Consider the following 23,445-nt stretch of genomic DNA (forward strand, 5'->3'; position numbering starts at 1 on the left):
GAATAAACAACCCATTCTACCCAGAAAGTACCTTTAATGGGGTTAAAACTTCCTCTGCATGTACCGTTTTAGCACAATCATTTTATAGTCTGCCTATTTGTGAGGGTACCAGCAAATCTTTGCTTTCCAAGACCAGGAATCTGAAGAGTTCTTGAAACCTCAGAAACTGAATATTTGTTTCCATGAATGCTGGCTCCATTCAGCAGTACAAAGACAGTTTACAAAGGCATTTTTTAAAGCGTACTGTACATAGTACATGAGAGAAAAGCTTTCAGAATTCCTTAGTACACTTTAAAGCACTACTTAGAGACATAATACACCTGATCGATTGTTACAAACATCTGAATCCTTTTAAAGGTTTCTGAAGGCATGCCTTTTATTATGAAAGCCCAAAGGTAATTGTCTCTCTTAAATCTCACAATTTCCCCTTGCAATTCTGAGAAAAACGAGTTGTGAAATATAAACTTAGAATTTTTTTTTAGAAGTTTATATCCTGCAATTCTAACCTTTTTTTCCTCTGAATTCTTAGTCTGCAAGTTCTATTTATTAAAAAATTAAAAAAAAAAAATTTTTTTACACTTTCCCCCTCACAACTGGCAGTTTATCTCACAATTCTGACTTTTTTCTCAGAATTGAGTTAAAAAAAAAAAAAAGTCTTGTGAAAAAAGTTGCAATTGCCTTTTTATGTTTTTATCCCATGACAGAAACAAGCTTCTTACTTTATTCGTTTTAAAGTTATCACTGTTATCTTAAAAGCATTTTTGTATTCTAGCGTATATAATGTTGGTCATTTAAAAGGTGTAAAGCGAATTGAATTTGCTTTTAGAAAAATCTCCTGGAAATTCATGAGATCTTAAAGGCCTTCGAGCAATTTGTGGAAATGTTTAAGCAAAATAACAGGATTTTAAAAAAAAGCCAATTTTTTCAGTCATTTAAGAAGGCCAGACCCTGTTGTGGTAAATTCCGCAAAGACAAAATAGATTTTGAAGTCTGTGCTATGCAAGACTTCCTACCCTTCCGAAAACCCTGTTCCTACCGTCAAGGACAAACACTAACTCTAAAGAGCTGCACTGATACAGTAAACTACATCTCTGTCAGTCACAGAGTCGAACTCACAGTTATCATGTGATTACAACCTCTCTGCATTCACTCCTTCACTTGTGCATCGACGGTTACATCCTTCATTACATCACATCCACAAAAAACTCACTGGGGTTGCCCATGGCCAGGTGGAAAGACTGCCTAGAGGCAGTTAGCTCAGGCGGGACGGAGCCCAGGTCTCGGGTGGGTGGAGCTCCCGGAGGCCCACCGGGGGTGCCGGAGGGTGGCAAGCCAGGGTGGGGCGGCAAAGTAGGCGTTTGTGGGTGTGGGGCTCCAAGTGCTAGGTGTGGGTGTGGATGTTGGGGCACCATCATCACCATCATTGGGTTGTAAGGGATCGGGATTCCAGGCGGGTACGGGGCGAGATGAGCTGGCGGGACGCGATGATGCGAGCGCTGACTCGAGCGCTGACTGGAGCGGCTGTGTTCGCTGGGCGTGGCTGAGCCGTGGTCTCGTCTCAGGCTGCTGCGAACAGAGTAATCTGATTCGCTGCCGCTGCCAGAGCGCGAATCAGCCCCGCCCCCACCGGGAGATTTATCATCACGCACGCTACCGCCCGCTGTACTGCCAGATACGCTTTTAGTGCCTCGTCTCTTTTCTCCATCACTGCGTGTGGAGCCACTGCTGTGACTCCCTGAGAAAAAGAGACGAAAAAACAGGGTGTTAACAGGCACAAAAAAAAAAAAACTAACTGCACATGGCTGCTAGAAAACACGAGGCATGCTGATTATCATGGCAACTTTGAAGTTTAATGATAATAATAAATTTTACTTGTATACCAGTATAAATAAAAAATAAAGCTTATAGTCAGAAAACAACATTTTTAAAAATTATTATTGTTACTACTACCACTTATACACCATTATGTACCCTACCAGTCAAAAGTTTTTAAATTGTAAGATTTTTACAGTTTGATTTTTTTTTTAAATCTCTTCTGCTCACTAAGCCTGCATTTATTTAATCCAAAGTACAGCAAACACAGAAAAAAAATGTTAAAAAAATATTTATTACTATTTATAATAATCGTTTTCTATTTAAATATATTTTAAAATGTAAATTTATTCCTGTGATTTCAAAGCTGAATTTGTAGCATCATTACTCCAGTCACATGATCCTTCAGAAATCATTCTAATATTCCGATTTGCTGCTCAAAAAACATTTATTACTACCATGTTGAAAACAGCTGAGTGGAATTTTTTCAGGTTTCTTTGATGAATAGAAAGTTCAGAAGAACAGCATTTATCTGAAATAGAAATGTTTTGTAACAACATAAATGTCTTTATTACCACTTTTGATCAATTTAAAGCATCCTTGGTAAATAAAACTATTAAGTTTCTTTCCCAAAAAAAAATAAATAAATAATAATAATAATAATAATAATAATAATAATAATATTATTTTTTTTATATATATATATATATATATATATATATATACACACACACATATACATATATACACTGACTTCAAGCTTTTGAATGGTATAGTGTATAATGTTACAAACGTGTTTTTTTTTATTTCGGATAAATGCAGATCTTTGGATCTTTCTATTCATCAAAGAATCCCTAAAAAAAAAAAAAAAAAAGTACTCAACAGCTTTAAATATTGATGATGATAATAATAATACTTTTAAAAACTGTTTCTTGAACAGCAAATCAGCATATTAGTATGATTCTGAAGGATTATGTGACACTGAAAACTGGAGTAATGATGCTGAAAAATTAGCTTTGATCACAGGAATAAATTACATTTTAAAATATATTCAAATAAAACGCAGTTGTTTTAAATAGTAAAAATATTTCAATATTTTCAATAAAATATTTTACTGCTTTTGCTGTACTTTGGATCAAATAAATGCAGGCTTGGTGAGCAGAAGAGACTTCTTTTAAAAAAATCTTTAAAAAAAAAAATACTTTTGACTGGTAGTGTGAATTAAAATAACAGAAAAACAACAAAACTTAATAAATACTAATACATTTTTTTAAATGCAGCATATTTGTCCAGCATATTTTTTCTTTCCAGTTTTAGTTCCATAATGAAAAAAAAAAAAAAAAAAAAAATGGATATACACTGCCATTCACATTATTATCAATGTTGAAAACAGTTGTGCTGCTTAATATTTTTGTGAAAACATCATACATTTAAGGATTCTTGAATTCAGGATTGATGAATAGAAACCTGAAAAGAGCAGCATTTATTTGAAATACAATTTTTTATAGCAATTTAAAAGTTATTACTGTCAATTTTAATAAATTTTAAGCATCCTTGCTGAATAAAAGAATGAATTCCTCAAAAAAAAAAAAAAAAATCTGATCACAAACCTTTCAATGGTAGTCAATGTGGACTAAGTTCTGATTCAAGAAATTTCTAGCAATTTGTTCACACATTTTGTGCCTGAGGGTCAGTGTAATGTGTTACCTTCACTGTGCTGGCTGCCTGCACTGCCTGGGCCGTAGCTGTAGTTGGAGAGCTCATGGTAGGGAGGTGGCTGGGTGGAATAGGGGTGAGGATACTGGTAAGTGAAAGAGTGGAGCAGAGGCCACGGTGTTGCCCCTGGCAATGGAAGAGGGGCCAGAGTGTCCTGGTCTGAAGCACCGCTGGATCCATCATTATCGTTAAGAGACAGGTTGGCCATGTCTGACGGGAAGAAGAAGTGAGAGATTGTTTTTGTTGTACTGTATGTGTATTTTTTTCTTTAAAATATTATCTAAAAGAAAAGCTGACGCTTCTTACAATTTTCACAGTTACTGAAGTCTCCAAATATGTAATAGCACTGTTCAGAGAAGGTGATCTTGTTAACAGTGTGTCTGATGAAACCAGCCTTTAGTAGGTTGCTGGCATATTTACGGGCTTCCCGTCTGTCCTGAAACCCATCAATGTGATGGTACAACCACTCAACCACATCAGAACCTAAACACACACAATAATAAAGTCAGAGAAAAACAAACATGGGGTTAGACTGAAGGTCCATTTGTCTCAGTCACACAGATAATTTAGGAACCATGTGTAAAATCAGTCTCAGGTAAGTCTTTTACCTAGGAAGGCATTGGGAATGGTGATCTTCAGCCACATTCGGTCTCTGACCTCCAGGCCGGACTCTGGAGATGCCATGGCCTTAGCAACCGATGCCATGTCAGAGCGAAGAGACAGGTTAAAATCGTCAAAGCCTACAGACAGAGAAAGAGAGAATAAATAATAGGGCTAAGAGAGAATGTACTTGTAAAACACATTTTGCGCAATACTTACGTTCAGTTTCAGTGACAGATGAGCTGGAGGTGATTGTGCTGCTCGGGTAGGATGGAAACGCCCCTGTGAGAGCTACTGAATGATTGACCCATGCTGCTGGGTCTATCGGCTGGATCGGCTCATCTGACACACAAGATGGGGAGGATGTCAGATAAACGTCTCAGATAATATATTTACATTATTATTTGAAGGATTAGTTCACTTGAAGACTAAAAATTTTGAGTGTCTTTGTTACAGTGTAATTATACATTTAAGTACTGAGTAATATTAAATAACTACATGTATTTACTATATGGTTAGGGCTAGGATTAGGTTTTGGCTTAGGGTTACTTGCATGTAATAATGCATAATTTATTGTTATTATAATAGTAAGTACATGTAGTATGTGTAATAAGGACACCTTAAAATAAAGTGTTACCAAAATTTCCTGATAATTTACTCACCCCCATTACATCCAAGATGTTTATATCTTTTTTTCTTCAGTCGAAAAGAAATTAAGGTTTTTGAGGAAAATACTCCATGATTATTCTCCATATTCCATACTCCACTTCCAAAACAAAGATTCACATATAATGTACTCACCCCCTTGTCATCCAAGATGTTTATGTCTTTCTATCTTCAGTCGTAAGGAAATTATGTTTTTTGAGGAAAACATTTCAGCATTTTTCTCCATATAATGGACTGATATGGTGCCCTGATTTTGAACTTCCAAAATGCAGTTAAAATGCAGCTTCAAATGATCCCAAATGCGGCTGTAAACGATCCCAGTCGAGAAAGAAGGGTCTTATCTAGCGTAACAATCGGTTATTTTCATAAAAATAATACACTTTTTAATGTCAAACGCTCATCTTGTCTTACTTTGTCTGGACTGTTTTCTCCCGGTTCATGACAGTTAGGGTATGTCAAAAAACTCCCATCTCATGTTCTCCCTCAACTTCAACATCGTCCTATATGGCTGTTTTACCTTTTTTGTTAAGGGTGTTTGATCTTCTTTGCATGTTCACTTTGCAAAGACTGGGTCGGTACTTCTGCAGCGATGTAGGATGATTTTGAGTTCAGGGAGAGCAAGGCAAGACGAGCATTTAAGATTAAAAAGTATTGAAATTTTATTTTTTAATGAAAATAACCGATCGTTTCGCTAGATAAGACCCCTCTTCCTCGGCTGGGACTGTTTACAACCACATTTGGGATCGTTTGAAGCTGCATTTTGAAAGTTCAAACTCCGGGCACAATACCAGTCCATTATACAGAGAAAAATGCTGAAATGTTTTCCTCAAAAAACAATTTCTTTACAACTGAAGAAAGAAAGACATGGAGATCTTGGATGACAAGGGGGTGAGTACATTATATGTGAATCTTTGTTTTGGAAGTGGACTTCTCCTTTAAATCTCTTTCTGATTGAAGAAAGAAAGACATGAACATCTTGGATGACATGAGGATGAGTAAATTATCAGGAATTTTTTATTCTGGAAGTAAATTAATCCTTTAAAAGTTTCAGGTCAGCAGGACTTTTAAATGTTTTTGAAAGTCGTCAGTTACACTCAACAAGGCTGGATTTATTTGTTAAAACTGTAATATTGTGAAATTTTATTACAATTCAAAATAAATGTTTTCTACTTCAATGCATTTTAAAATGCAATTTAGTCCTGCGATGGCAAAGCTGAATTTTCAGAATCATTACTCCAGTCTTCAGTGTCACATGATCTTTCAGAAATCATTCTAACATGCTGATTTAGTGCTAAAAATTCTTATTATTATCAATGTTGAAAACAGTTGTGCTGCTTAATATTTAGGTGGAGACCTTGATATTTTTTTTTCCCTCAGGATTCTTTGATGAAGAGAAAACTTAAAACAACAGCATTTATTTGAATTCTTCTGTAACATTATAACTGTCTTTACTGTCCAATGTAATGCATCCCTGCTGAATAAAATCATTAAATCCTTTCAAATAAATAAAATACTACTGACCCCAAACTTTTGAACAGTAATGTACTGGACCTAACAAATTACATGGAATAATTTAAGTTAAATAATTATATATCATTTCTGTATTTATTTCATAAATTAAACAAATTAAAAGAAGACTCACTGCGTGGCAGGGTGAAATAGCCCTGTGGAGAAGGGTCCCAACATTTTGCCACAGTCAGGGTGATGGGTCTAGGAGAATAAAAGCAATATTATTGCAGGTTATATATTACTGTCTACTCATATATACTAATAATAAGTGCAATAATTGGTCCTCCTACAGCAATTCTCCATTCTTCAGGTCCTGACTAAATTAATAAATTTAAAAGATAGCAATATATTTATCAGACAAGTGCACATGAACAGCACCACAATAGCTGCAAGTGTTTATAATGATTCACTGTTTTGCCAGAAATAGAACGATAAATTATGAAACTGTAAATTTTAAAAATGCAACGTTCACTTAATGCAGCTCTCACTGACTCACCCAGGTTTATGGACAATCTCGCGGAGCACCCTGACTGCATCATCATTACTCATGTTCTCAAAGTTGATGTCATTCACCTGCACAGAAAAAAAGACAACAGTGAAACAACCAGTTTAACAAACATCAGAAGCAGTAATTAAAACCAAACTGCATTAACCCTGCAGCAGTCAAAGTACTGATCCTTTGTTTAGAGGTAATTACTACTGAAAAGGCTGCAGTGTGTGTCTTGAAGCTAGGTGTGACCTAAGAATACTGTTGAGCATTTAAGTTTGACAGGAATTAAAACAGCGAACATGTCACTCATCTGACAGGCTTGTCCTCCATTAGACAGATATCACTTTGTAACTTCTTCCTTATGAATGTGTATACACAAACACACACACACCTGCAGCAGCATGTCTCCAGGTTCAATGCGTCCGTCTGCAGCTACAGCTCCTCCCTTCATGATGGAGCCAATGTAGATGCCTCCATCACCTCTCTCATTACTCTGACCCACTATACTGATGCCCAAGAAATTATACTTCTCTGTAGGACACAATAAAATGGAGCATGTTACAAATACAATTAATTTTTAATAAATAGCAGGACAGAAATGGAGGAAGAGGTAAGAAATGGCACCGACCCATGTTAAGAGTGACTGTAATAATGTTTAGGGACATGGTTGAATCTGTCACACTGCTGAAAGAGGAAGCCTATAACAAAACACAAACAAGAATTCATTAAAACAATTTGTTCAACTACACCAAATACTTAAAGAGACAGTCCTCCCAATAATGAAGGTTCTGTCATCATTTACTCCCCCTCATGTGGTTTCAAACTTGTATGACTTTCTTCTGTGGAACATCAAATATGTTGATAACCAAACTGTTTCAGTTTCCAATGCCTCTATAGAAAATTCAATGAAAGTAAATAGGAACCAAAACAATTTGGTTGCCAAAATTTTACAAAACATCATTATTTTTGTTCTGCAGAATAAGTCATAGGTTTGAAGTGAGAGTAAATAATTTCTGGCATTTTTGATGGGCTCCCTTAAAGGAGAAGTTGTACTCACCCCCTTATCATCCATGATGTTCTTGTCGGTCTTATTGTTTTTTTGAGAAAGAAAAAAAACATTTCAGGATTTTTCTCCATAATGCAGACTTTAATGATGCCCACAAATTTGAACTTCCGAAATGCAGTTTAAATGCCGCTTCAAAGGGCTCTAAACGATCCCAGCCGAGACTTCTTAACCTCAAACGCTCATCTTGTCTAGGTCTGCCTGAGCTCTGCTTTTTTTCTGGTTCAAGACACTTTGCAGCGATGTAGGACGATTATAAAGTTGGTGGAGAAAATGAGATTGGGGGAAAAAACAGAGTTCAGGCTGACCTAGACAAGACGAGCGTTTGAGGTTAAAAAGCATATCTTTTTTTTTTTTTTTTTAGAAAATAACCGATTGTTTTACTCAATAAGACCCATCTTCCTCGGATGGGATCATTTAGAGCCTTTTGAAGCTGTATTCAAACTGCATTTTGGATATTCAAAAACGGGGGCACCATTGAAGTCCACTATATGGAGAAAAATCCTGAAATGTTTTCCTTAAAAAACAATTTCTTTACAACTGAAGAAAAAAAGACAAACATCTTGGATGACAAGAGGGTGAGTACATTATCTTTACATATTTGTTCTGGAAGTGAACTTCTCCTTTAAATGTAATCAAAAGGGTGTTTCATACTCTCTCCAGACGTGGGCGCTGTTTCCTGCGTCTGCGATGGCGTTTCAGCAATCTAGATGCTGTGCTCTGTTCAGTAGAGCTGCTGAACCTGATCACAAAATAAACATTCATAATCAAGGCATAAACTGCGATACTGACTAAACAGTGATTATCAACTGGTTTTGCTTTGGGTTACAGATTTTATTATATAAAACATCAAATGGAAACATAATACAAACATAAAAATAAGTAATTTATTATTAGATTTTTAAAAACCATGTGCATTCATACTGAAAATGAGTGTCTAATTATTCTGCCTTTCGTCTTCTACCATGTGACAGATGAATTTGCATCAAAATATTGTAGAATTTGATTTGAAGCATGGTTTTTGATGTCATAAGTCTACTGCTTTTACTATCCTGGCTTAGTGCAAATATATTGTTATGCACTGTATTATTTGCATTTAACATTGTTCATTGCATGCAAACCAGATTAGATCAAAACCTATTTTTTGGATTGTGAGCTACCAGTTAAGAACCACTGGACTGAAGCCAAACTAAAAGCATGCACACATGCTGATATGCTCTTGTATTGTTTAGTCATTTGACAGATAACAGAAATATAACCTTTTGACCCCAAAAAAACTTCACCCACAACCTAAAAGCAGAGATGTGATTGAAGTGTACTTTAAAGGTGAAGCGTGTCATTTTCTTGACGCTCCGAAACTTTCCCCAGCCCTAATCCAATCTTTAATCAAGCACACTTGCTCTGACCTGCTCATCGTATCATCGTCATCTGAATCACAGAAGCTTGTGGTGTCCAGTTCACTGCTCATCACTGTAGTAGCACTCTCATAGCCAGCCAGGTGTCTGTCCAAACGGGACTGTCCATTCATACGTGGACCTGAAACAGAAACAGCACAGCAAAACAAACATGGATCACTTTGTCAACACTGAAATAACCTAAAAAAAAAAATTATTAGGTGATTTTAAACAAGCAATACAGAAGATAGAACAGACCGTGCTGCTCTAAGCTCTCTCTGGGTCGAGGTCTCTCTCTCCTGAAAGACACGACTGACTCCGTCTCTGTCTGATCATCTAAGGACTCCAGGCTGCCTGCAGTGTTGGGGCTGAGCACACACACAAACACACACATCATGCAATGATTTACATTCATGACACATCTGTACATCTCTGCATGCTGAGAGAACCTTAAATTTTTAAAAGCCAGTTGCCTCTAGCAAACCAATCTCTGATAAGAAATTGAGAGCAAGGGACCTACACTGGGGAGAAGCAGCACGTTTTTAATCAGTATATTTGCCTTGATTTTGAGTTAAAAAAAAAAAAAAATACTTAAAACAAGATTTACCTGAAAAGCCAAACGGCTTTTACAGTTTCATATCATTTACCTTGAATAGAAGTATTTTGTAATGTTCATTAGTAAAAAAAAAAGCAAGAAAGTTTTAAGGAATACGCAATTTCACTAACATGTATTTTATTTAATACTTTTAACAGCAATTATCATTCATCAGATTACATTTCAAGACAACACCAGATGACAACACCACTAAGATGCCTTAGTGCTCAGTTTCGACATCTGCTCAGATTGTTGTTTTAAATGTGGCCAATATCAGATTTCCAGTGTGAACAGATCACGGTTCTGAACTGACCCACATGCGCAAAAGAACGACGCGAACATGGTTTCCAGGTTTTCACAACAAAATCCACGCAGCTGGATTTTTAAAAAATATGAAATATCAAAGTTTTTAAATTATTTTACGATGCAATTCATTCTTGTGATGGCAAAGCTGATTTTTCTAAACTTTGTCAAATTCTGTACAGCTTTATATTAATTGATAACTGATAAACACACTGTCTGACACCATTATCTGCTAAAATTAATGTGTTTCATAATTGATGAATTGCGTAACATTAACACCATTTTACTGCTGTGAAGCACTTTGAAACAATCTGTATTTTATAAAGCACTATATCATTTTAAAGTTTTTGTATGAATGCGTGCCTTGGTAATATTTAATTAGGACACCCTACTTTATCCTGCAAAGCAAATGTTTGACATATTCTGACTAATCTATAATGCAGGTTGTATGTTTTGAAAAGCAAAGTTTAAAAAAAAATAAATAAATAAATAAAAAAAGTGTGTTTTCCTTCAAGTAAAGCTAAGGCTACGTTCACCCTGAGAGCTTTAGTGCTCAATTCAGATTTTTGCTCACATCCAGTTTTTTTGTTTTGCTGTTCACATTGTTGTTTTAAATGTGGCCAATATCAAATTTCTAGTGTGAACAGATCATAGCTCTGAACTGATCCACATGCGCAAAAGAACAATATGAACAAGGTTGCCAGGTTTTTACAATAAAATCTGCGCAAATGCTCCTCAAAACCAGGGGGGGGGTAAACATTGCGTTAGTGGGGTTGCTTCAACCCATGGAGTTGGAAAATGCTGTCATACGGAAGTAAACACGAAGGACATAAAGTGAGTGATTAGCCGTTTTTTATCGTGTGATCTGCTGCAGAAGCCAGTGAAATTATGCACAGCCAATACGAAAAATGACGACAAGGATGTGACAAAAGAGAGCAGAGTTTTGAAACTTTTATGATACAAGCCCTCATTTTGCTTTACTTCCACTGACTACCTTTCACAACTGTCTTAACTTTGGGTATGTAAAATCTTTGAATCTACTCCCATAAGTGCAAAACGAAAGAATTGTGATGAATGTTGATCCAGAGTGACGCAATAGTCACATGAATTCCGATAAGACTGCGGCTGCATTGCAAAACATCTGACCTGTATCAGATTTAGTAACACACATGGAAGTGGCGCAAATGGCAATTGAAAAGATCAGATTCCATGTGGTTTGTGCTGTTCACACTATCACGAGAAAAACACATCCGAGTCACATGGGAGTAAAAAAATTTGGCCCACATTTGCCTGCAGTGTGAACTTAGCCTAGGCTATGTTCACACTACGAGCCTTAGTGCTCAGTTTCGACATCTGCTCAGATTGTTGTTTTAAATGTGGCCAATATCAGATTTCCAGTGTGAACAGATCACGGTTCTGAACTGACCCACATGCGCAAAAGAACGACGCGAACATGGTTTCCAGGTTTTCACAACAAAATCCACGCAGCTGCTTTTCAAAACTAGCCCAATCATGTTCCGGGGGGTTAAAGGGAATCATTTAAACGTGCTAATAAAATGAATGACTCCCATGAGTGCAGAATCGTGATGAATGTTGATCTAGAGCAGGGGTGGAGAACGTCGGTCCTGGAGAGCTGCAGCCCTGCAGTGTTTTGTTTCAACCCCTATCAAAAACACCTGAACATGCTCATCAAGCTCTGAAGGGTTACTAGGAAGCTACAGGCAGGTGAGTTTTAATTAGGGTTTGAGCTGAGCTCTGTAGAGCTGCGGCTCTACAGGACTGGAGTTCGCCACCAAAACATTGGACCTGAATCAGATTTAGTACCATATGAAAGGCTACATTCACACTGCAGGCAAAAGTGGCCCAAATTTTTTTGCTTACATGTGACTCAGATCTGTTTTTGTCACGACAGTATAAACAGCACAAACCACATGGAATCTGATCTTTTCGAGTCAGATTTTGTTTCCATATGTGGTACCAAATCTGATACAGGTCAGATGTTTTAAAATGCGGCTGCGGTCTGAATAGACATGTTGGAATTCATGTGATTTTTACATCACTCTAGATCAACACTGTCATAATTCTGTGATGACGGGAGACACTCCAAAGATTTTGCATACCCAAAGTTATCAAGACAATTGTGAAAGGTAATCAGTGGAAGTACAATGATGTGTCAGAACTCATAAGTATTAGAGTGACAACTCTATATACACAAGCAAAACATGAGGGCTCGTTTCATAAAAGGTACAAAACTCTACTGTCTTTTGTCACATCCTTGTCTTTATTTTTCATATTGCCTGTGCATAATTTCACTGGCTTCTGCAGCAGATCACATAATAAATAAATGCATAATCACTTACTTCATGTCTTCCATGTTTACTTCCATATGACAGCATGTTGCCAAATCCACAGTTTCCCAGCCAAACAGGCTACTTTTTCCACTGTTGCTTGGGTTGTTTTTTTTTTTTATTTACTTTGTGGGTTGATGCGAACCCACTAATGTGATATTTACCCCCTGATTTGGACTAGTTTTGCGGAGCAATTGGGTGGATTTTGTTATGAAAACCTGGAAACCCTGTTCACGTTCTTTTGCGCATGCGGTGCAGAACCATGATCTGTTTACACTGGAAATCTGATATTGGCCACATTTAAAACAATGTAAACAGCTCTACGAAAAAAAAAAAAGCACTAAGGCTCATGTGCCTGCAGTGTGAACTTAGCCTGCAGTCCTCAGTGGCTCTGATGTCTGGAGAAAATGAAGACTCTTATGTTCAGTTTTACATTCAACTATAAAACACCGGCATTGCTTACGAGACAGGTCGCCACAGCTGCTCGAGCGTGGAAAAAATTACGGACTGCTTACAACTGACTGAGGGAGGAAATATGCTAATACGGGACAGTCCATCTGCAGTTGTGGGCGGAGCATGAGCGCTATGACATCATACTAAGAAAATCAAAACAGCTTGATAATTAAAATTGTTTAGGTTTTTTGGGGATGAAAAGTGCATGGATTTTTATCACTGTAGGGTGGTTGTGTTCACTTAAAGGGGACTGAGAGAGTACTGATGCAGACAGTAACCACAAAATGACATTCATGGCAAGAAACAGAGATGCAGATTAACATACTGGAAGGAAGGGGGTCTGGAGTCTCCAATGCCGCCCGTCCTCTCGGCAGGAGGTGGAGGCAGGGGAGGAGGGGGAGGTGAGGGCTGAGACTGGACTTCTACTGGAGGGGCTGGGGGTTCAGCTGCAGGGGTATCTGAGGACACCAGCTAACAGAAAGAGAGAAGATTGGTGTGAGAGTGAATGTAATCCATAAAAAACAAGGAACTAAAAAGGACTGTGGGAAAAGATCTAATGACAGTAATAACACAAATTATTTTTTTACCCAACACATACTAGCAAAGCTCATTCAAAAGTGTAAAACTCATCGCACAATGCTTCAGGTCAAACATATCCGGTGTCTGGGGTTTACGTAACTACGATTTAAATGAGGACCAAGTCGGAGAGGTAAATAGCTGCAAGCCGGCAGGAAACTCTATTCGGCTCTGTTTGGGGAAATCAGGCTTTTAAAAAAGCTTGAATTGCAATAGAAAATTTTACTTAACAAGAAAAGGAAACACATCAGCAATCTTCACAATCTGCGACAAACCCCTATGCGTTAAAGAAATCAAAGTCATGTACTTGAGAAAAGAAAGAAACATCAGATTCGTTATAAGAGGCCACATACAGTAGCATTGTATGCCCTTCTCCTTTCTTCATGCTAATGGATGCTAGGTTATTGTACACTCCTTCTCAAGGGACCCTGAGCTATCCTGACGGTAGTCTACTATTTCCATCCCAGTGTGGATCTGGTTTCATCCAAGCCTTTTGACTTAAGCACCTGCTTTTCTTTGAGGGCTTTTAGACGAGGCTGGATTTCAGTCTACGTGTGAAGGGTCTGACACACACTCATAGTGCTCTTCAAAGATTCACAGTGACATACATCAAAACAACCCTGTTACGTGTCGCTACAGGGATGAGCTGCTTCCGTGAGGTTTAATGAAATGTTGCAGTTTGCACTTATAAAACCAAGAAATGTTATGACACCATTAGGCATCGTATGACAGTACAGTAAAAAAGAATATTGTTTGGGGGGGGAAACTAGTGCTGACTGACAGAGAGAAACGGAACAGGAACAGTTCTTACCCAGGAGACAACTCTTCCGTTGAAGCATGGCAGCTTGGCACTGTCGTCTGAGATCTCCTCCTTCACCACCCTGAGCAGACACAATTACCAAAGAGACAAAGAATTAAAATGAAGGAACACATTTTGACAGGTTTATGTATCTATACATAAATGCATGCATTAAGGATATTTTGACTTCAATTATGGTATAGAGTTAATATATATACTAAGAATGTTTTTTTTTTTTTTTTTTTTTTTTTTTTTAAATACTTTATTCAACAATTGCACAATTTACAGGAATGTTAATCTCCATTATAAAAATAACAAAATGTGCATTTTCCAACATTGCAGGTGTTTTAACATAAACAAAACATAAACAAGACTCACATCATCACATTTTGCCAGGGGAAGTACGAATTTACAAAAAGATAAGTGTTTACAAACATTCACAGTTTTTGTTGCCTTTTGATTAAGAGAATGCTTAATCGAGCTGACATATTGCTTGACCTCATTGTTAAAAGCAAAAAAAGATGTTTTGGAATGCACAAACTTACATTTATGAATGTAATATTTTGCCAACAGAATAATGAGATTAATAATGAAAGTTTCATTAGGCATAGTTTTAGTTCTGTTGAGGTCATAAAGGCCAAAAAGAACATCCTTCCAAAATAACTTGAAATCTTTCTCAATTTTTTCAGCAATAAAAATACAAATGTCAGACCAGAAACTTTGGACAAAGGGGCAGTGCCAAAACAAATGGGTAACTGTTTCAATATTCACAGAACAAAAAGTGCACATTACATCAATATCTTTTTTTTAATTTTTTAACAATATGATCATTAGACGGGTAAAACTTATGAATTATTTTAAATGATATTTCTCTAATTTTGTTGGTCAGCAGGTATCGGCTGGGTAAGAGCCAGACCTTCTTCCAGTCAATGTTTTGCACAAATTTATTCCAGTATGGAACCACATATGGGACTGTGATAATATCTGTTTTGAACAAGGATCTAATTAGTTTATTGTTCTTTCCATTGTTACAGGAAAAACAAATCTTACCAACTGAAGTGTCAGTCAGTGGAGTTAATATATATACTAAGAATGTAACGATATTATTAATATTGTGATATCGCAAAAATTGTCGTTATTATCGTGGTCACATGACAATATGAAACGACAGGCCTTCTGGGCAAAAAGTGTATTTTTTTAAATATATTTAAACTTCTTATTCTAACATAAAGGTCTTTAAAGATGCGTTTTGGACCATCGGCACAGTATTTGTCAAACAAACTAAAACCCAAAGCAATATGTTTTCGCACTGTGTTCAGTTGATCAGCTTGTGATCCAATGTTTTGGAGAATGGCTCCATTCACAATGAATGCAGTGAACTTGTTTATTGCATATAATGTGAGTTTAGCGTGCGTTTGGGAATGCAACATCCATTAGTTATGCTTTATTTTTCGTGGAAGATGACTACAGCATTTCACTAGATTTGTAGCAAGACATGCTTTTGTAAACCTTCACTGAAGCTGGAGTCTTCCTTCAAAATAAAAGCTCTACTGTAATTTCCATCAAAATAAAAGCTTAAAAGTGCAGTAAGAATTGCTGACAGTGAGCAGATTAAATGGGTAACGTTACTGCTGTCCAAATTCAAAATATCTCTATCAAGTGTAGAAATTAGAAAAGTAGTAATGTAATTTCCCTACTAGTGTAAACAAAAAAAAAAAAAAATACCTATGAAATATTAATTTTCGTTTATATTACAGTGCAACTGTTTTACAGTATAGAACTATTACTGTCATTGTTTTTAATTATTATTATTATATTCAAATTTGTTTGGCTTCCTTAAACACCAATGTGAACGTAATTTAGACAGACAGTACATCACAAATAAAAAGAGGGTTGAGTCTCCATTAAAGTTCAGGTACACGTCAATTCACCGACTTTTTTTGACCTAAGTGTTCTTAGTTAAGAGCATGGGTTGGAGCTTTTAATTTTGAACTCTCAAAGTGCATTAAGTAGAATAATTTAACTTAAAAATGTAAAAAAATAAAATAAAATTCTTCCCCAATTCTTCATTTGTCTTTTTTTAAATATTGCAATAAATATCATATCGTGGACTTTATATTGCGATATTATCATATTGTAAAATTTTGATATCATTACACCCTTAATATATACTAGGTTTTTACAATTTAGGTAGAAAATATGAGTGATGCTTGCACATGCAACTCACTGCGACAATGCTTTTTAATATTTAATGTTAATATCCCAATTATGTATGATATTTTGGTCGCTGGCTCTGGTTACTCTTAAAATATATGACTACTGAAATTTTCATACATTTGAAAAATCGAACATTTGAACACTAATGTAATAGCAGCACGTCTAATCTACAAACTGCAGAATTTGAGGTCACTGCATGTCTGTGGAACAATAACAGGACTCAATGATAAGGATTTTTTTTTTTTTTTTTTTTTTTTTTTTTTACTAATTGGGCCAGTACTAGTTCAGATTTTTTTTTTTTACTTGATCTGCCAACATTTGTCACCATCCTTACCATTAAAGACTTCTCAATTTTATTTGCAAATGCATTTTTTGCACATACTTGAAATATTTGTATTTTCGCTAATTGCAAAGTTTTCTTTACAAACGGAAAATTACAAATAAACACTGTTCTTTTGAGGTTTATTCATCACTGAGTCCTAAAAAAACACTCTTGCAGTTTCCATAAAATGTAAAGCAGCACAACTGTTTACAATAATAGTATAATAATAATAATAATAATAATAATAATAATCAATGTTTCCCAAGCATCAAATCAGTATATAAGATTCATTTCTGAAGGATCATGTGACATTAATGACTGCTGAAAATTCAGCTTTGCCATCACAGAAATGAACTGCATATGTTAAAATATAAAATGGTTACTTTAAACTGTAATAATATTTTACAATATTACAGTTTTTACTGTATTTTTGATCAAATAAATGTGGCCTTTGAGTGTGAGACTTCTTTTAATTTTTTTTTTTTTAATTACCAACCCAAAACTTTTGAATCAGTGTAGTCCGCTCATACATTCTTACTGACGTTTCCAAGACTCAACACAATCCGATAAAATCACATCTATGTCAGCCAGCTAGATAACATCTTGTTGACAATTTAGCAGGATTTTCATTGCCATAACAACATAGAACACAGCACAGAAAAACAAATGGTTACTTTCGCAAGGCATAAAAATGGATGCTCAAAAACAATTAGTCACACAATAGTAGTAACAAGCAGGGGTGTGCGATATGACGATTTTTGATTGTGGACGATAAAAATGTCTTTTATATTACATTTTATATGCGTGCTGTCCTGAAACCCACGCACACTAAAATCCTGTCAAATAGCTGAAATTAATTACTGAATTTTAATTACTGAAAATAATTACTGAACTACTAATTCTGCCAAAACACACAAGGTTTGCATATAAAAACAGTTGCTTACGTCTAAAGTGAAAGTAAACAACTAAGAGAAAAACAGATGTGTGCCTGAATATTAGATGCGTGTAGCTCTTAAGGGGACAGCAGATCAATTGTACTAAACATGCTGCCGCTTGTCATTACAGGCATAGTTCACCCAAAAATTATAATTCTGTCATTATTTACTTACTTACTTACATGTTGCCCCAAACCTGTATTTCTTTCTTGCGCTAAACGCAAAATAAGATATTTTGAAGAATGTGGGTAACCAAACAGTAGCTGGTCCATACTGAGTTTAATAACAGAAATGATAAAATAGATAACGTTCAACAGAAAAAAGACAACCTGAAAAACAATCTGAGAGCGAGTAAATGACGTAAAAAAATAAAACACTATGAAAGAATTTTCTTTTTTGGTGAACTGTTCTTTTAACGTTAATAAAACAACGAAACACAAAGAGAAAAATCACTTCCTGCTCGTGACTGAAGACCTTTAATACAGCTGATTTCTTAAGAATCAATGTACAATGCTTTGTTTTTAAAGAAGTGAAATTAGTTGGCTGTACTGCTCAGACAACTTGCAAAATAGTAAAACCAACATGACAAAGAATCGTGATAAAATTGGTAATCGTGACATTTCTGAAAAAATTTGTGATATATTTTTGCCATAATCGCACACCCCTAGAACAAGTAGCAAATGACATTTCTGTTAATCAGCTGGAATCTTACTAACCCCTTACATTAAAACTATTATTAAATTAAAAGTTTAACCATTAGATTTAGAGATTTTAATATGTATCAGCAATAGTAACAGTGTGAAGCTTGCCATAGGAAACACCCCTGATAGTTATATTAATATTAAAATAACATTATAACTTTATTGATTTTCTCATTTCTTTATTCTTTTTCATTGTCTGAGTGCTTAAAGCATTGCTAGTTCTTTTCTGCCCCAAACAAACATTTGACTAGATGAGGCAACTCCACAACAATTTCACAAAGCACTTCCTGAAAGCAAAGCTCTCCTGCATTTTAACGCTTGTGAAACAATCCCACCCCCAAACCCTCTAATGACGCTAATTAAGCCCAACATTTGTACTTGAAAAACAACCCTTGACCTCTAACACAGCACACAATAACACACACACAAAGCACAACCTGATTTTAACAAAAGCTCTTATAACAGAATGAGTTCTGGACTTGTTAAGTCTGCGTTAAGACCGTGTTACAATTTGGCCATGCAGCAGCCATTTGGATATTTACTTTAATGTGAACTGTTTGCGCTTACGCAGTGTGAGAAAGTAGGTAAGAGGAATAAAACTGCACTGGAATCTGGTCTGCACTCTTAAGGGGATGTAAAAGAAAAAAAAAGCGGAAGAGAATGTAGAGGGGGCCTGGAGAGACCCTGCTCCTTTCTCTCTCTCTCACTCATTCTCTTTCTGTTGATTCTATCCCAGACACTAAGCAAATGGCCCGTCTCCAACCTCCAAGCATATCCCTCCCCAAACACGGAGCAACCCCAGCCCCTGCCACACACAGTCAGACTGACAGCTGGCACGACACACTGCAAATCAGCGCTGCAGCATCACAGCGCCGCCGCCTGCTCTCTACCCCACTCCACTACCGTATCAGCTTACATCCACATCCAACGCCGTTCAACAATAATACACACACGTCCACCCTTTTCCACAATAACAAAAACTGGCGAGACATTCACGGCCTTTCTTCCGTGGCAGGAAAGAAGAAGCGATCAAGTCTTCAGATTTCGCTTTCTGGTAAAATCAAGAAAAATCAGATCACAGTAATGTAGTTACACCAATTTAGCACTATTTTACTGGAATCAGATACAGCTGACTGATATTTTGGCTGCAGGGTCAGAAAAAGCTAACTAGCAAAACCCTCACTATTAATGAGAAAAACAGAAAAGACCCTCTGTTACTCTATTGTTTATTGCTATGGTCTGTAAGCGCATATTATTGAAGCAGTTTCCGGCATGGAAAAAATAAATAAATAAATAAATAATGTTCGTAGTGGCATTTTATCTCACAATTCAGAAAATTGCAATGTCCAAATTCAATTCTTAGAAAAAAAGTTCAGATGTAAACGCAGAAATGTGAGACACAAACTTTATTTTATATCTCTTTAAAGAGTTTGTAAGCCAGAATTTAAAGAAAAAAGTCAGAATTCTGAGTTTACATCTCACAATTCTGACTTTTTTTTCTCAAAAGTCTTGCAGTTGTGTTTTTTGTTTAAAACATGGAATAAAAATGTAAAAAAAAAAAAATTCTAACTTTTTGTTGCACTTTTTGTTGTAAGATATAAACTCAGAAATGTGAGGGGAAAAAAGTTACAGTTGTGAGGTAAACCATTGCCATTGCCATTTAATCTACTATGGTCTGTAAGCACATATTATAAAAGTTTTGTGCACAAAATAAAAAAATATAAACTCAAAAAAAAGGTAATCCTGACAGTTTATCTCACAATTCGGAAAACTGCAAAGTGCAAACTCAATTCTCAGGAAAAAAAAAAGGTCAGAATTGACAGATATAAACTCAGAAATGTGAGATATAAACTTTATACATCTCACAATTCTTACAGTTCTTTTTTTTGTTTCCAACACGGATTAAAAATAAAAATATATGTATTGTGCTTTTCATGTTTCTATCTTTTTGTGTCACAATTAAGTTTTTATCTCACAATTCAGACATTTTTCTCACAATTGTGAAAAAAAATAAATTCTCAAAACTCAGAAATGTGAGATATAAACTTTTTTTATATGTCTTTAAATTTAAAGGGTTTGTAAGTCACAATTTAAATAAACAAAGTCAGAATTTAAAGAAAAAAGTCAGAATTCTCAGTTTACATCTCACAATTTTGACTTTCTCTCATAAGTCTTACAGTTGTTTTTTGTTTCCAACACAGATTAAAAACAAAAAATATATATTGTGCTTTTTACATTTCTAATTTTGTGTTTCACAATTTTAAGTTTTCATCTCACAATTCTGACTTTTTTTCCACAATAGTGGGAAAAAAAGAAAATCTTATCACAATTGTGAGAAAAGTCAAAATTCTAAGATATAAACTCAGAAATGTGAGGAGGAAAAGTAAAAGTTGTGAGGTAAATAGCTGCAATTACCTTTTAATTTACTATGGTCTGTAAGCACATATAATAAAACAAGTTAATCCTGACATTTTTTCTCACTATTTAGAGAATTGCAAAATGCAAACTCAATTCTCAGACAAGTCAGAATTGACAGATACAAACTCAAAACTGTGAGATATAAACTTTATTCTACATCTCTTTAAATGTAAGTTTGTATGTCAGAATTTAAAGAAAAAAGTCTGAATTCTGAGTTTACATCTCACAATTTTGACTTTTTTTCCTCATAAGTCTTGCAGTTCTGTTTTTTTGTTTCCAACACGGAATAAAAATAAACAAATATTGTGCTTTTTTCCCCTTCACATTTCATACCTTTTGTCTCACAATTTTAAGTATTTATCTCACAATTCAGACTTTTTTCTCACAATTGTGTGAAAAAGTCAGAATGGTAAAATATAAACTTTTAATAAACCTTTTAATTTTTTTCCTGTAATGGAAACAAGCTTCCGCAGTGTATTGTAATCAAATAAAACATTATAAATATTATAAATTAACACTGTCATGACTTCAACAGCACTAAAAATAGTTGACAGGCAGTATACATGTGTTTTAGTGTGGCTCTACATTTACAGTGCTTCAGGTGAATGTCTTTGATTCACATCAAAATCAGCTTAAGTGTAAGATGTCAAACTGATGGAGTATTTACAGTCAGATGATAACATCCTAATTTGCTAAGATTACCACAGACATTCCAGTAGCATCTGGAGAATGCATAACTGACAAGTACGTGGCTAAGATTTATTGGCTGGTATTCTGTCCATGGCAGGACGATTCAGGCCAAATATGCGGTCAGAGACAAAGAACTCCACTCTTTATTAAAAAAAAAAGACTGGCAAGACAGCAGGGGGACACTAAAAACTTGGCCCGTATGCAAAGAGCTGAGGGAAACGATGAGAATTTCACTACAAGAGACATATGAGATCTTATATGTAGATAGAAGACAGAACAGCTACAGAGTACACACTACTAAAAACCTGGGGTCAGTAAGATTTTTAGTTTTTGAGGATGTCTCGTACGTTCAAAAATATAGCAATTATTTAATAGGAATACAATAAAAACAGTAAAACTGTGAAAATGTCAGTTTATTCCTGTGATAACAAGAATTATTTTTCTAACAGAATGTTCGAAAATGCAATATTTACATAAAATCTAAATCTTTTGTAACACTGTAATACTTGACTGTAATTTTTGATCACTTTAATGTGTCATTGATGAATAATAGTATTGTTTTTTTGTTTTTTTTTATTGTACCCCAAACTTTTAACCGGTAGTACACATTAAAAACTATTTAAGAAATTGTTTATCCTACATCGGCCTTAAGAGATTATGACTATATTTCACATAAAACAGTTGCTTATAGGTATACAATCAGTGTCATACAACACAAGTAATTTTATGAACTTGGTATTTTTCCATTTTGCCTATACCTGTAAAGTCCGACGGCAGAAACTGATAAACTCTTGTCGAGTTCCTTTGCACTGATGGCTTGATACAACTAGACCACCCACACCAGTGTCCTTCTCGTGGAAAACCCTTACCTAACCCTCACAACAACATTTGACACGACATACAAAAATTTTTTCCCCCCTACACATATAAAAACTGCTTTGTTTTGGCTATTCGCGCACATCTTTGTGTGTTTTCCCGCATTCACTAAACTTACCCGAAGTCCTGGTCCATAGACTTGAAGAAGAATTTGTAGTTCGGCTTGTTCAAGACCTGTTTAAAATCCAGAAGAGTGATTTTCTCGGCCGCTATGGGAATCTTCACCAAGTACGGCGTCTCCTCTTCGTCAATGTGATAAATTATTTTAGTCTCCGCCATGTCTCCCAACTCAACTCAACTTTCCCGTTGTTCTACGAAAGTATGGAAGAGGCAGCAGCTATGCTGCTAATGTTAGCCAGCGCTCCGGAGAGAAGGGGGTTGAGAAAACTCGTCTAGACCACAATACTACTATCCAATAACACTGCCCTGGCTAGCGCATCCAGCATAAACAAAGAAAAACAGCGCTATTGTACCTAACTTTTGGTGTCTTGGACGCTCAAAAGTGTCATGATCTGCTCAAACGTTAAAAACACACCTACAAACAGCTACCCTGTAACAACATCTCCCCCCGTACAAAAACACATGGGGGATTTGAAATACTTCTCTTCGGCTCGGGCCAGCGCGGCGTGTGACGAAACAGCAGCGCCCAGGACTTCCCACTGGTTCGCTTGTACTGGGGCATGTCCATATGAGTGCTTTTGTGATACTAGGTGGGAATTTTGATTCATTCCAGTGAATCGAATCTTTTGATTCAGTTCCCTAAGAGATTTATTTGCGAACGCGTTCTGCAGTTTACGCCAAAAAGGCAAGCAGGGCGTAGAACCAACCAATGAAATGCCCTGATGCTCCCAAGCTTGAATTTTGAGTCATCCCAATGACTCGGAATGTTTTAAATCAGTTTCCTAATAGATTTATTTGCGAATCCTTTTTTTGCAGGAGACGTCGCCAGTAAGAGGCAACTG

The 23,445-nt window shown here is 35.9% G+C and overlaps 1 protein-coding gene across 1 annotated transcript in view; it reads right to left on the reverse strand.

Moving 5' to 3' along the window:
• Positions 1 to 23,138, reverse strand: part of dvl2 (dishevelled segment polarity protein 2) — a 23,366-nt gene extending 228 nt beyond the window's left edge. The window contains exons 1-15 of the mRNA XM_051113771.1: positions 22,602 to 23,138; positions 14,337 to 14,406; positions 13,275 to 13,420; positions 9,509 to 9,618; positions 9,263 to 9,392; positions 8,511 to 8,598; positions 7,422 to 7,491; positions 7,185 to 7,324; positions 6,800 to 6,876; positions 6,437 to 6,504; positions 4,348 to 4,470; positions 4,137 to 4,268; positions 3,835 to 4,011; positions 3,520 to 3,738; positions 1 to 1,735 (exon numbers count right to left, since the gene is read on the reverse strand). The exon at positions 1 to 1,735 is cut by the window's left edge and continues 228 nt beyond it. Coding sequence (XP_050969728.1) covers positions 1,185 to 1,735; positions 3,520 to 3,738; positions 3,835 to 4,011; positions 4,137 to 4,268; positions 4,348 to 4,470; positions 6,437 to 6,504; positions 6,800 to 6,876; positions 7,185 to 7,324; positions 7,422 to 7,491; positions 8,511 to 8,598; positions 9,263 to 9,392; positions 9,509 to 9,618; positions 13,275 to 13,420; positions 14,337 to 14,406; positions 22,602 to 22,762 — 2,262 coding nt within the window. The 5' untranslated portion in view covers positions 22,763 to 23,138 and the 3' untranslated portion in view covers positions 1 to 1,184. The remainder of the gene's footprint in view (positions 1,736 to 3,519; positions 3,739 to 3,834; positions 4,012 to 4,136; positions 4,269 to 4,347; positions 4,471 to 6,436; positions 6,505 to 6,799; positions 6,877 to 7,184; positions 7,325 to 7,421; positions 7,492 to 8,510; positions 8,599 to 9,262; positions 9,393 to 9,508; positions 9,619 to 13,274; positions 13,421 to 14,336; positions 14,407 to 22,601) is intronic.
• Between the last annotated feature and the right edge of the window lie 307 nt (positions 23,139 to 23,445).

Source organism: Labeo rohita, chromosome 7 (genome assembly GCF_022985175.1).
Source record: "Labeo rohita strain BAU-BD-2019 chromosome 7, IGBB_LRoh.1.0, whole genome shotgun sequence".
In the NCBI taxonomy this organism is placed as follows: domain Eukaryota; kingdom Metazoa; phylum Chordata; class Actinopteri; order Cypriniformes; family Cyprinidae; genus Labeo; species Labeo rohita.